Source organism: Stegostoma tigrinum, chromosome 33 (genome assembly GCF_030684315.1).
Source record: "Stegostoma tigrinum isolate sSteTig4 chromosome 33, sSteTig4.hap1, whole genome shotgun sequence".
In the NCBI taxonomy this organism is placed as follows: domain Eukaryota; kingdom Metazoa; phylum Chordata; class Chondrichthyes; order Orectolobiformes; family Stegostomatidae; genus Stegostoma; species Stegostoma tigrinum.
Genome location: NC_081386.1, coordinates 4,898,538 through 4,911,686, shown reverse-complemented (window position 1 = coordinate 4,911,686; position 13,149 = coordinate 4,898,538). Strand labels below are relative to the sequence as shown.

Sequence of the window (13,149 nt, the reverse complement as noted above, 5' to 3'; positions counted from 1 at the left end):
AAAGATCGAATGTTCTCTTGTCTGTAAGTATCAATCAGTTCTACTTAAAATCTTTCTTGGAAGTGGTGTGAAAGGCTGTTATTTCGTTAGCAATCATTTTATTGTGGTGCAAAATCAAGATTTATTCACGTGGACAATGCAGCCACTAACTCCTGGCTAAACATCATTCTTCAGTATGAAGGAAAATTCCACCATTGATTTCAGTCTCCTTTACAGAAATTTCAAGTGCAAAGATTTAATTTTAGTGAAATACCTGCTGCAATTAGGATAAGTCACAATGATCACAGGACCACAAGATCTTAAGACTTTGGAGCAGAAACAGGCATTCAGCTCATCTAATCTGCTCCACCATTTGATTATCGCTGATATGTTTCTCAACCTCATTCTCTTCCTTCGCCTCTTAATCCTTGATCTCCTTGCTCATCAAGAACCGATCTATTTCTGTCTTAAATACACTCAATAACTTGGCCTCTACAGCCTTCTGCAGCAATGAGTTCCACAGATACACCACCTTCTGGCTGAACAAATTCCTCCTCATCTCAGTTTTAAAGGATCATTCCATCAGTCTGAAGCTGTGCCCTTGGGCCCTAGTCTGTCCTACTAGAAGAAACACCTTCTCTACATGTACTCTATCCAGGTCTCCCAGTATTCTATAAGTTTCAATTACAATGCCCTCTCCCTCCTAAACTCCAAATACAGACCCAAAGTTCTCAACCACTCCTCATATGACAAATCCTTCATCCCCAGAATCATTCTTACAAATCTCCTCTGGATCCCCTCCAACACCAACACATCCTTCCTTAGATATGCGGCCAAAAACTGCTCACAATATTCCAAATGCAGTGTGACCAGAGCCTTATACAGCCTCAGCAATACACCCCTGCTCTTGTATTCTAGTCCTCTTGAAATGAATGCCAGTGTTGCATTTGCCTTTCAAACCACCAACTGAACCTGCATGTTAACCTTAAGAGAATCCTGAACTGGGACTCATATGTCTCTTTGTCCTTCAGATTCCTCAAGCCTTTCCTGATTTAGAAAATGGCCTATGACTCTCTTAATCCTAACAAAATGTATAACCTCACACTTTGCCACATTGAGTTCCATCTGCCACTTTTTGTCCACTCGCCCAGCATGTCCAAGTCCCTGCTTCCTCAACGCTACCTGACCCTCCATCTATCATCTGCAAATTTAGCAATAATGTCCTCAATTAATAAAAACCAATTAAACAATTTATGTTTTAGATCCTCCACTACAAGATGCAGCAAGTGAAAAACATTCATTATTGAGAGAATTGCACCAAGGTATTTCATTCATTTCCTCCTTTCTGTTTCACTGTTGTTTACCTGTAGAGTTGCATCGAATCCTTTGACATGGAACTCCAGTCTGTGAGCAATGGGATTTTATAAATCTTCCTTTGTTTAATTCCATTCCAATCATTGCTTCTGCTTTGTGTTCCTTAAGGAAATCAGAAACACAACATGAATATGAAAACATTTAAGACTGGGGGCCTTAACAGTGACCAAAAACCAAACTGGACCAACACTGTCAATATTGTGGCTCCAGAAAACTGGTGAGACTTTGGAAACTTTGAGACAATTAACTGATCTTCCATCTTCCCAGTGTCTGCCCAGTGGCAACAGGTTCATGTCATGATGGAATTCTTTCCATCTTAAAGTTTTTGAAATGATTTGTAGCTCGGGTTTTGGATGAGGTTGCAGACATGCTCGCTGAGCTGATGGTTTTGGTTGCGAATGTCTCATTACCCTGCTAACTGCAAAGGCTTCACTGGAGATGTACTGATGATGTTACCTAGCAGGGTGATGAAACATTTCCACCAAACCCACTGGCTCAGTGAGCAAGTCTACAACCTCATACTTTCCACTTGCCTGGATGAAGACAGCTCCAACAATACATAAGAACCTTGACACCATCCAGCACAAAGCAGCCTGCTTAATTAATACCTCAGCCAACACATGACATATTCAATTCCTCCATCACCAACACACATTAGCAGCAGTGTGTACCTTCTACATGATGCACTGCAGCAGCTTACCACTCTCCGAACAGCATGGCAGAGTCACAGAATTATTACAGTGCAGAAGGAGGCTGTTTGGCCCATCATGTCTGTACTGGCTCTCTGGAAGGATGTCATGACTTGGCACCATTGTCTCTCCCTTTCCCCAGAAACTAATTTATTCAAATTACTTCAATTTTGGTCTTCTTGCTGTAAGAAAGACGTTGTGAAACTTGAAAGAGTTCAGAAAAGATTTACAAGGGTATGGCCAGGGTTGGAGAGTTTGAGCTACAGGGAGAAGCTGTATAGGCTGCAGTGTTGGAGGCTGAAGAATAATCTTATAGAAGTTTTCAATTCATGAGGGGCATGGATAGGGTATTTTCCACAGGGTAGAGAATTCCCAACCTAGAAGGCACAGGCTCAAGATGAGAGAGGGGCAACTTTTTCACACAGAGTGGTGCATGTATGGGATGAGCTGCCAGAGGAAGTGGAGGAGGCTGGTACAGTTACAACATTTAAAAGGCATCTGGATGGTTTAATGGTTAAGAAGGGTTTAGAGGGATATGTGCCAAAAGCTGGTAAAAAGAACTAGATTAATTTAGGATATCCAGTTGGCATGGACGAGTTGGACCAAAGGGTCTGTTTCTATGCTGTACATCTCTATGATTCTGTGTGCATTATTTCCAAATAAATAATAATTCTATCTTCTCTTCAGTGCCTTGATTGAACCTGCTTCCACCACACTTTTTGGCAGTGCCTTCCAGAAACAAAACATTTGTTACGTAAGTTTTTTTTCACAAGTCACGTTGACTGCTTTTGTAAATCTCTTGACATCTGTGCCCTCACATTCTTGATTCTTTTATGGGTGGGAAGAATTGCTCCCTGTCCCCAAGGTTAACCAATGATCTCCACGATCTCAAAGGGCAAGGGCAGTGGATGAATGGGAAAACCACCCCTGCACATTCCTGTTCAAGCCCCACATCATTCTAATGTGGAAACCAGGTCTTACATTGTCATCCCCACATATACGTGCCTCACAGTGCCATCAATAAAGAGGCATCAGTCAGACAGCAGCAGTTCAAAGTGTCTCTCAAACATCCCAAGCCCATTACGTGCCGGATCATTGCACCAATTCAACACCCACCCACCATACTTAGGCCTTCCAAGCAGCTGGGGATAGAACAGGCAGGTGTATGATGGTGGGGATTATGAGGAATAGATGAATTATGGTGGAGAGATATGAGGGTCAGGTATATGGCGGTGGGGCATGTGAGGGGTAGGATTGTACTGGTGGTAGTTTTGAGGGTCAGGTGTATGATGGGAGTTCTGAGGGGTAAGAATATCATGGCGAGGAATGTGTGGGACAGGTATATTATTGTGTGGAATAGGTGTATGATTGTGAAGCCTTTGTGGGCAGGTGTATGATGGTGGGGAGGTGTAAGGGCAGGAGTATAATGGAGTGATGGGGACAGGAGTATGATGGTGAGAATTACGGGGTAAGGTGTATGATGGTAGATATAAGGGGCAAGAGTATGGTGGTGGGGTATGGGGCGTCTGGTATATGATTACTATGGAGGTGTGAGGAATAGGTTAATGATGGTGAAGTATGGAGGCAGATGTATGATGGTAGAGGGTATGGGAGGCAGAAATATGATGGTGAGGTATGCAGGTAAGTGTATGATAATCGGGGTGGCATGGGGGCAGTTGTACGATGATTGGGATGATGGGAGCAGGTATATGATGAGCAGTGGATCCTCTACAGTTTATGCCTGAGCCAAAGCCAACTTTCAGCTCTGATAACTCCTGACTGCCCCTACAGTACAGCCTGCGAGAATGTTTAGCAGTTAGGCTAATGTCTTGCCTTAGGACGCACCTGCAATATAGTCTTGTCACAGGCTTCACGTTTCCATGATGTTTCCTGACATTCCCCTGGAGCCAAGTCTGACACAGGGCTACATTTCTGTGGTGACTCATTCTCTTTATGTTCTGTAACTTGCTGAAAGTACAGGGACAGCTGTGAGCATTGCATCTGATTGCCAAATGGTTAAAACTGGCATTAGTTTATAGTTGATAAAAATTATATTCACAATACTTGAAATTTAAAACAAAAACACAGGAGATCTTGGAAATGCCTATCATGGGAAAGAAGCAATGCAGAATCATAGCCTAAAGCCAGTGATTGCTGTACTCTACACTGATCTCTACATTACAGGAATTAGAGAACAGTTTTGAAGGACATTGTTGTTCAGCCCTTAAGCATGACATGATGTGAGGTGGTGAGATACACTGTTAATCTACAACTGAAAGGTAGTGGTGATGGACTAGTGGTATAATTATCGGACTATTAATCTAAGATTATTAACATTCTGGGGACCCAGGTTTGAATCCTGCAATAGCGGATGGTGGAATTTAAATTCAATGATCATGAAACCATGGTTGATTGTTGGAAAAATCTATATGGCTTATTAATGTCGTTTAGGGAAGGAAACTGCCATTATTACCTGGTCGAGCATCTATGTGACTTCAGACTAACAGAATAGTGGTTGACTCTTAACCTACCTCTGGGCATTAGGGATGGGCAATAAATGCTGGCTACCAGTGATGCCATCATCCCATGAATGAATAAAAAAATCACAGCAATATTTGTGTGTTAGCTCCTATAAAGCCAACAAGACATGGGTCATGTACTACTGTGGATTTCAGTGAATCTTTATTACAGTTCTTGGTACTCACACATGTTACAAATACAGGCACTTGTGTGTATGGAGTCAAGCCAAGCAATTTGGATGTACTGTAACATATTTACCTCAGCATGTCATGCTACAAAAGATGGAAACTGAGAGCATTATACCATTAGGTCACATGGTAAGATACACTAATGACATCATGAGAACATCTCTTAAAAGTATATCACATATCTGCTACAAGACATAACATAACTTGCCACTTTTCCAAGGAAAATAAATTACAAACGTAATCTTTGAATATAGGCTCATGTTATTCATTTAATAATTGTACAGACACGTAAAACAGAGTTAACAAGATTAATCATTCAAAATTCAATACAACATTTTAGAAGTTTGACAACTCGTTCTGGTCTGGTGATCATGTATCCATCTGGAGAGGTACATGTTATTTTCGTTTGCTCTTGATTTGACAACATCGTTCTCCTGCAGTGCTGATTATAAACACATTGTCACATAATCAGCATCATTAGAGTTTTCTGCCTCACTTTCTGCATACATGATCGGGAGCGTTGTATACTGTCTGAGGGGGTTAATGTTCCTTCACAATGTAGCACCATGATCTATATTGACTTCTCTGAGCTGCTTGCACGTCCCAAACTTTTGCTGGTATCCAGGTATTTGTGACTGGTTTCTGACTCTGACTTTCTGTCTGGTGTGTCATTGTGGTTGGTCTGTACTGCTCACTGGTGCTGTGTCTGTTTCATTCTCCTCTGTCTTTGACCAGGAAGATCCTGTGGCCTTTTCATTCTCACCACTGTAGGTATGGTTTGAGTTTCATGAATGGCTACTACACTGAGATCTGTGCGTATTGCTATTACTGTTACTGTTGGACAACTTGTAGCTACCAGGTAGAAGAATTTTGGAATTCAAGCTGAATGTGCATATTAGTGTGATTGTGCCACTGTGTGGAATAAGGAACCCATTATGTACTATGAGGCAGTGTTTTTGGAGGTGTACTATCGTGTACCTCTTGTTGGATTAAAAATCCTTTAGAACGTTGGTACTAGCTCTCATCTCAATTTTGGTTTTCAGGGTGTATTAACCTGTCTTTTGGATACATAGGATGTTGATGATCCTAAACACTTTGCTCATCTTAGATCATCAATGTGAAATTGAGAACATGAAAGGCTTGGTCACCTTTGAAAGGTTGCTATGCTGTTTGTTAGCTGTTCATTTTGTTGATATGTTTGTATGAGTTTCTGTGCTGTCAGCATTGTGATGTTGTATCACCTTGGTGGTCATTAGGGGCTTGTTCTAGGTCTGACTTGGCTCCTGAAACCCTGTTTTCTACAGATGCATGCCCAATGTCCTTTGGTGCGACATGCTTTGTAGATGTTAGAAATGTCAGAAAACATCTGAATGGGCGTGACTCACTGTACCTATGGCATATCTCACTGGTTTAGTGCACATTGCTGACTGAAGCAACAGAGTACCCTGCACTTGAAGACTGTAACTGATATTTGCCTGCCACTCTGGTTTCATGCTGGGGTCCATCTTCAAGCAAGGCATAGATGCTACGGCCATTATTTTCTTACCCAGATCTTTCCAGAAGGCTTTCACTGGAATAGAGACAATGACCAATGCAATTAGCTCCTCTGCAAGTTCTTCTTCAGAGAAATCACACTCATGCCTAATGTTGCAGCATCTGGTAACAAAGTTGTCAATAGACCCTTGAGGTCCTATTTATATAGTATAATTTGATACTTATTAATTTGCAAGTTCATTCGAATCTTGAGTTAATCTTCAAGTACTCTCCAGATTCTCTCTGAATCTTTTTTATTGTCATCAAAAAGTCCTGATGTATTCAAACTTCTCCATGTTGATAGTAAGTAATACTTTGACTTGATCTGTAAAGTGAAGATGCTTAAAAAGCTGTAGTTTGATCAATATGTCGCTCATTGCCCAATCCATAATCAAATGTTTGCCTTACATTTCTTGTTGCAGGTCTGTGATTTTCATTTCGTGTAGAGCTTATTTGTTCCTTTCTTTTACTTACTTTGCTGTTCTGTCCCTTTATTGAGCCTTCTTTTGCTTCTGTTTTACTTTTTTTTTCCATGTTTGAAGCTACTTTAATAAGGCTTGCTGAGTGTAGGTCCATGCCTTTTGAAGACAAATGCCTGTGGTAGCAGGCAGCAGGTATTACAGGGAGTTTGCACCAAGTAAGGAGTGATGACATGATATCAACTCTGGGGCCAAACTGAAGGAAATAAAATGGTGGAGCCAACCAACTACTGCTTCTCTAGGTTAGAGAGCTACATTTTAGCACTTAAAATACTTTTGTTTGAACTGGTGGGCAATGTAGTTAAACTGACAGTATCCTTTAATTGCTGATATTATTTTCAAACCTGCAGGAAGCCCTATAACATCAGAGTTTGCTTTTAAACCTACAACATGTCTTTTAATTGCTGTACCTTATCTTTTATCTTGGGAAGCAGGCTGATAATTTGGTTGTCATATCTTCCAAGGAGAAATAGAGCTTGATAAGACTTGAATTTTAAGTAGGGACTTGGTAAAACTGCCTCCTGTCAATTTAACTTGGAGATCTGTACTCATCTAAATTTGATTTATAATCAATTTGTTGGTTGTCTGTGTGTTTCACGATCCAATGCTATCTAACCTTCAGTCAGAATTCTTTTGTGAGCAAAAACTGAGAGAACTGCAGATGCTATAAATCAGAAACAAAGGTCACTCGATTTGAAATGTTAACTCTGATTTCTCTCCACAGATGCGGCCAGACCTGCTGAGCTTTTCCAGGAATTTCTGCTTTTGCTTATTTTGTAAACAGGCATGTGCATGCATGGCTCAGATTACTCATTTGATACATGTCCTTCAACATGTCATGCTGCAAGTGGACAGAGCTTAGTAAGATGGACGTTAAGTGCTTTGTAACATTAAGGCATATTGCATGTATGGTGATGGTGTCATGTACATGTCCCTTCAAGGCATATCACGTATCTGTTGTGTAAAATTACACAACACAACCCTAAGTATTGAGTAACCTGTTATTTTTAATTCTCTGCCATGCTATCACTGATGTCTCTGTCTTTGGTCTGCTGTTCTATTCCAGTGAAGCTCAGTGTAAGTTTTAGAAACAGCCACTCTTCATTCATGTGGGTACTTTCAGATTTCTGGGCTCATCATTAAGTACAACAATTTCACTGATTTCTGTTGCCCTTTACTTGTGTTTTTTTCTTTGCTCGTTTCATTTTACTTTTATTCCTTGTCTTTATGTCCAAAAATGAAAATAAGAGTAAGCCGCTCGGCCCGTCAACCTTGCTCCACCATTCAATTACATCATGGCTGATCTGATTTTAACATTAACTCTACATCCCTGGATAGTCCCGATAATCTCTCATCCTCTTGGTAATCAAGAATCTATCTGCTTCTGTCATAAAAATATTTAAAGATTCTGCATTCACTACTTTTTGTGGAAAGGAATTCCAAAGACTATGAACCTTCTGAGGGAAAAAAAATCTTTTGTTTTAAATGGGTTACCCCTTATTTATCAACTAAGATCCCAAATTCTGTATTCCACCACAAGATAAAACATCCTTCAATAGCCACGCTGTCAAGTTCCCTCAGGATCTTCCATGTTTCAACTAAGTTACCTCCAAATTCCAGAGGATACAGGCCTAGCCTGTTTAGTCTTTCCTTATAAGGCAATCCACTCATTTAGTTTAGTAAACCTTCTTGAACTGCTTTCAATGCATTAACATTTTTTCTGTAAGTACATTGAGCATTTTTGTATACAATACTCCAAAACAATCTCAACAATGCCCTGTATAACTCAAACATAACCTGCTTATTCTTGTATCAATTTCATTCTGTCAATGATTACTTGCTGTACCTGCAAGCTAACTTCCTATGATTCGTACACTAGGGCACCCAGGTCTCTCTGCTGCCCTGAGCTCTGTAAACTCTCACCATTTAGATGATATGCTTCTTTATTATTCTTTCAGCCAACCTGGACAATTTCACATTTTCCCACACTGTACTCCATTTGCCAGATCTTTACCCACTCACTTAACCTGTAATCCTTTTGTAGAGATAGCAAGAACCACAGATGCTGGAGTCAGAGACAGCACAGTGTGGAGCTGGAAGACCACAGCAGGTCAGGCAGCATCAGAGGAGCAGGAAAGCTGACATTTTGAGTCAGGACCCGTCTTCAGAAAAGGATTCTAAGAAAGGTCCCGACCTGCAACATTAACATTCCGAGTCCTCTGATGCTGCCTGACCTGCTGTGTTCCTCCACCTCCACTGTGTTGTCTGTATCCCTTTGTAACCTTCTTATATCCTCTTCATATCTCACTTTCCTACCTATCTTGGTGTCATGAATAAACTCAGATACTACACCTTCAATCCCGTCATCAATTCATTTATGAAGATTGTAAAGAGTTGAGGCCCAAGCAATGACCACCATGGTAAAAGCACAGAATTAATGTCTCAAGTCTGGTATGATACTTCCTCAGAATAAAATTAGGATCAATAACAGAAATATGAAGGTTGAATAAAGCAGAGTTGCAAAACTAACTCACAAATTGATCTCTGCCAATGTTTAATTCATTGCCCTCACACAGCTCAAACATCCATTTGTACAATGTGAGTTAGGCACAAGAGTGTTTGTTATATGTGGGGAAGACTATGGTTAACTTTCATTTTAAGCCAAAAAGGGAGCTGTACAGATGGAGGGAACTTAATTTAGATTATGCTAAGTTAGCATGGCTGCCAAGTGAAACCCATGATAGTTGCAAACATTAACAAAGTTAAATCCAGCCTTATTTCCCACAGTTGAAGACTTTGCATGATGAAACCACACGTCTCTCCGTGAGCAGAGGTGCCTCACAAATAGTGGGGAAACTCTTCTCAATCCCCACACAAACTGTCCTCAATCCCTTGATGTCCAGCAGTTTAGCACCGCTTGCATTGATTCCATTCCATGCCTTGAATAACTTGAACAGAATTGTGCCTAATTTAAACAGATTTGTTTATCTCACTGCAGCCATTAAGGGATTTGTAACAAAGTGAACTTACTATTAAATTAACCAAATAGAGAATTTGAAAAACAGCAATCAAAAGTCAGATGGAAGTTTGAACTCTTTTTATTTCTCTCAGAGGACAGTGCATAAAATAATTGAACTCGTAAAGAAAGGAGAATGAAATGAAGCTGAAGGAACATAAATTTGAAGGAAGAGTGCACAATATAAATGGATCATCTAGAATATCTTACCCTGACCTGTTCATCTCACATCACTGGGAAATAGTCCATTTTGGCAGAAAGAGTAAAACAGCAGACTATTTACCTAAACTGAGAACGACTGGAAAATATGGGATTGCAAACCTAAAACCAAGAATAAGCAGATCTAAAAATGAAGTGCTAACTTGTTGAGGCCATCAAACAGGACTACTTGCAAGCCAAACAGCAAAAACAGCAAGTGATAGACAAAGCTACGCCACCCGACAACCAACAGTTCAGACCTAAGCTCTGCAGTCCTGCCATATCTGTTTGTGATTAAACAACTCACCGGAGGAGAGACCTCCTTCTCAATTGTGAAAGACCCCAGCACATCGGTGCAAAAGATAAGGTTGAAGCATTCACAGCAATCTTCAGCCAGAAGTGCTGAATGGATGATCCATTTCGGCCTCCTCCAGTGGTCCACAGCATTACAGATACCAGTCTTCAACCAATTCGATTCACTCAAATTGATATCAAGAAACAGTCAAAGGCACTATACATTACAAGGGCTACAGGCCCTGACAACATTCAGCAATAGTACTGAGGACTTATTGTCCGGGATGTGCCGTTTCCCTGGCCAAGCTCTTCCAATATAGTTAACACACTGGCATCTACCTGACAATGTGGAAAATTGCCCATGTATGCCCTGCACACAAAAAGCAGGACAAATCCAATCCGACCGATTACTGCCCCATCAGTCTCCTCTCGACCATCAATAAAGTGATGGAAGGTGTCACTAACAGTGCTGTCAAGCAGCACCTACTCAGCAATAACCTGCTCAGTGACACCCAGTTTGGGTTCCACCAGGCCACTCAGCTCCTGACCTCATTACAGCCCTGGTTCAAACATGGACAAAAGAGCTGAATCCCAGAGGTGAGGTGACAGTGACAGCCCTTGATATCACATTCGATGGAATGTAGCATCAAGACCCCTAGCAAAATTGAGTTCAATGCAAATCAATGCAAACACTGCGATGTTTGAGTCGTACCTGTCACATAGGAAGATAATTGTTGGAGGTCAGTCATCTCAGCTCTAGGACATCTCTGCAGGAGTTCCTCAGGGTACTGTCCTAAGCCCAACCATCTTCGGTTGCTTCATCAATGACCTTCCCTCCATCATAAAGTCAGATGTGGGGATATTCACTAATGATTGCACAATGTTTAGTATAATTCACATCTCCTCAGATACTGAAACAGCCCATGTTCAAATGCAACAAGATCTGGACAATATCCAGGCTTGAGCTGACAAGTGGCAAGTAACATTCAAGCCACACAAATGCCGGGTAATGACCATCTCCAGTAAGTGACCCCCTTGACATTCAAAGGTGTTACCATCACTGAATCCCTCACTATCAACATCCTTGGGGTTACTATTTACCAGAAACTCAACTGGACTCATTACATAAACACAGGCAACAGTCAGAAGCATGATGGAATACTCCCCACTTGCTCCAATAACACTCAAGAAATTTGATGCCATCCAGGGCAAAGCAGCCTGTTTGACTGACACCACACCTACAAGCATCCACTCCTCCGTCCACCAGCACCCAGTAGCAGCATTGTGTACTATCTGCAAGGTGTACTGCAGAAATTCACTAAAGATCCTCAGACAGCACATTCCAAACCCACAACCACTTCCATCTAGAAGGACAAGGGCAGCAGATTCATGGGAACATCACTACCTGCAAGTTTCCCTACAAGCCACTCACCATCCTGACTTGGATATATACCATCGTTCCTTCACTAAATAAAAAAAACCAAAGGACTACAGATGCTGAAAATCAGAACCAAAAACAGAAATTGTTGAAAAAGCTCAGCAAGTCTGGCAGAATCTGTAGATGCTGAAGAAATGTCACTGGACTTGAAATGTTACTTCTACTTTCTATCTACAGATGCTGCCAGCAATTCCTATTTCTGGGTCCTTCATTCACTGTCAGTAGGTCAAATTCTTGGAATTTCCACCCTAAGGGCATTGTGGGTCAACATACTGACTCAAGGACTGCAGTGGCTCACCACTGCCTTCTCAAGGGCAACAAGGGACAGGTAATGCCCCACCTCCCATGAGTGAATTTTTTTTAAAAAAGAGTGTTCTAGGTGTTCTGCTGCATGATTCACGGAAATTTTTAGAGCTCATGTACGGGAGTAATAAAGAAGGCTAATAGAATGCTATATTTTATCGAGAAAGAAATTAAACAGAAAAGTTAAGATGTTAAGCTTCAGTTATGATGAGGCACTGATGAGACCACATCTGGAGTACTGCACACGGTATTGGTCACCTACTTTAAAGAAGGCTGCATTTGTAATGGAACTAGTTCAGGGAAGATATACCAGACAGTACCTGGAATGAATGTGTTGCCTGTGGAGGAAAAGTTGATTCGTCTACACTTGTATTTGCTGGAATTCACAAAAGTGACACAAGATTTGATTGAAACATACACTATTCTGAGATGTGGAGAGGATGTTTCCTCTTAGGGGAAAACCTAGAACCAGGGATCACTATTTCAAGGGTTGCTCACTTAAAACAGAGAAGAGGCAACAATTGTTCTGTGCGTTGTGAGTCCTTGAAAATGCCTTCTTCAAAAGATGGTAGAAGCAGAGCTTTGATTTTTTTTTCAACAGAGGTGGATGAGTCCTTGTTAAGTAAGGGGGTAAAAGGTTATGGGAGCAGGTGGGAATGCGAATTTGAGGCTACAACCTCATCAGTGATTTGCATGGTAGAACTGGCTCAAGAGGCTACCTATGTTTTCATGTCAGTAAAACACTAGAAAGGGTGAGCTGAGTTCAGGAAACCAGGATATAGTGTGTCCAGGTTTAGATGAGAAATGATAAAGGCAAAGTGTCAACCAGAGGAAATTACTTCAGCCACGACAGAAGACACTTCCATTCTGAGCAAGGACAGTTACAAATAACTAACACCATAAGTAAGGCTAACAGATCACCTTGGAAGAAACACAAAGATTGCAAAATGAGTGTTTCACATCCATTTTCACCATTCATCATGTCCTACAGCACCAACTTGCATTTACATGGCACCATACCCCTCATAGCAGAGTGACCCCATTTCACATTTCACATCGGAAATTTCAAACAGAAAATGGGAGTTTTCCCATGGGTCTGAAAGGAAGGGAGTACATGGAGAGAAGGAAAGCTTCAAGG

The 13,149-nt window shown here is 41.1% G+C and overlaps 1 protein-coding gene across 1 annotated transcript in view; it reads right to left on the bottom strand.

Moving 5' to 3' along the window:
* Nucleotides 1–13,149, bottom strand: part of il16 (interleukin 16) — a 121,687-nt gene that overhangs the window by 77,051 nt on the left and 31,487 nt on the right. The window contains exons 6-7 of the mRNA XM_048562817.2: nt 3,888–4,010; nt 1,344–1,455 (exon numbers count right to left, since the gene is read on the bottom strand). Of these exons, the coding sequence (XP_048418774.1) occupies nt 1,344–1,455; nt 3,888–4,010 (235 nt within the window). The remainder of the gene's footprint in view (nt 1–1,343; nt 1,456–3,887; nt 4,011–13,149) is intronic.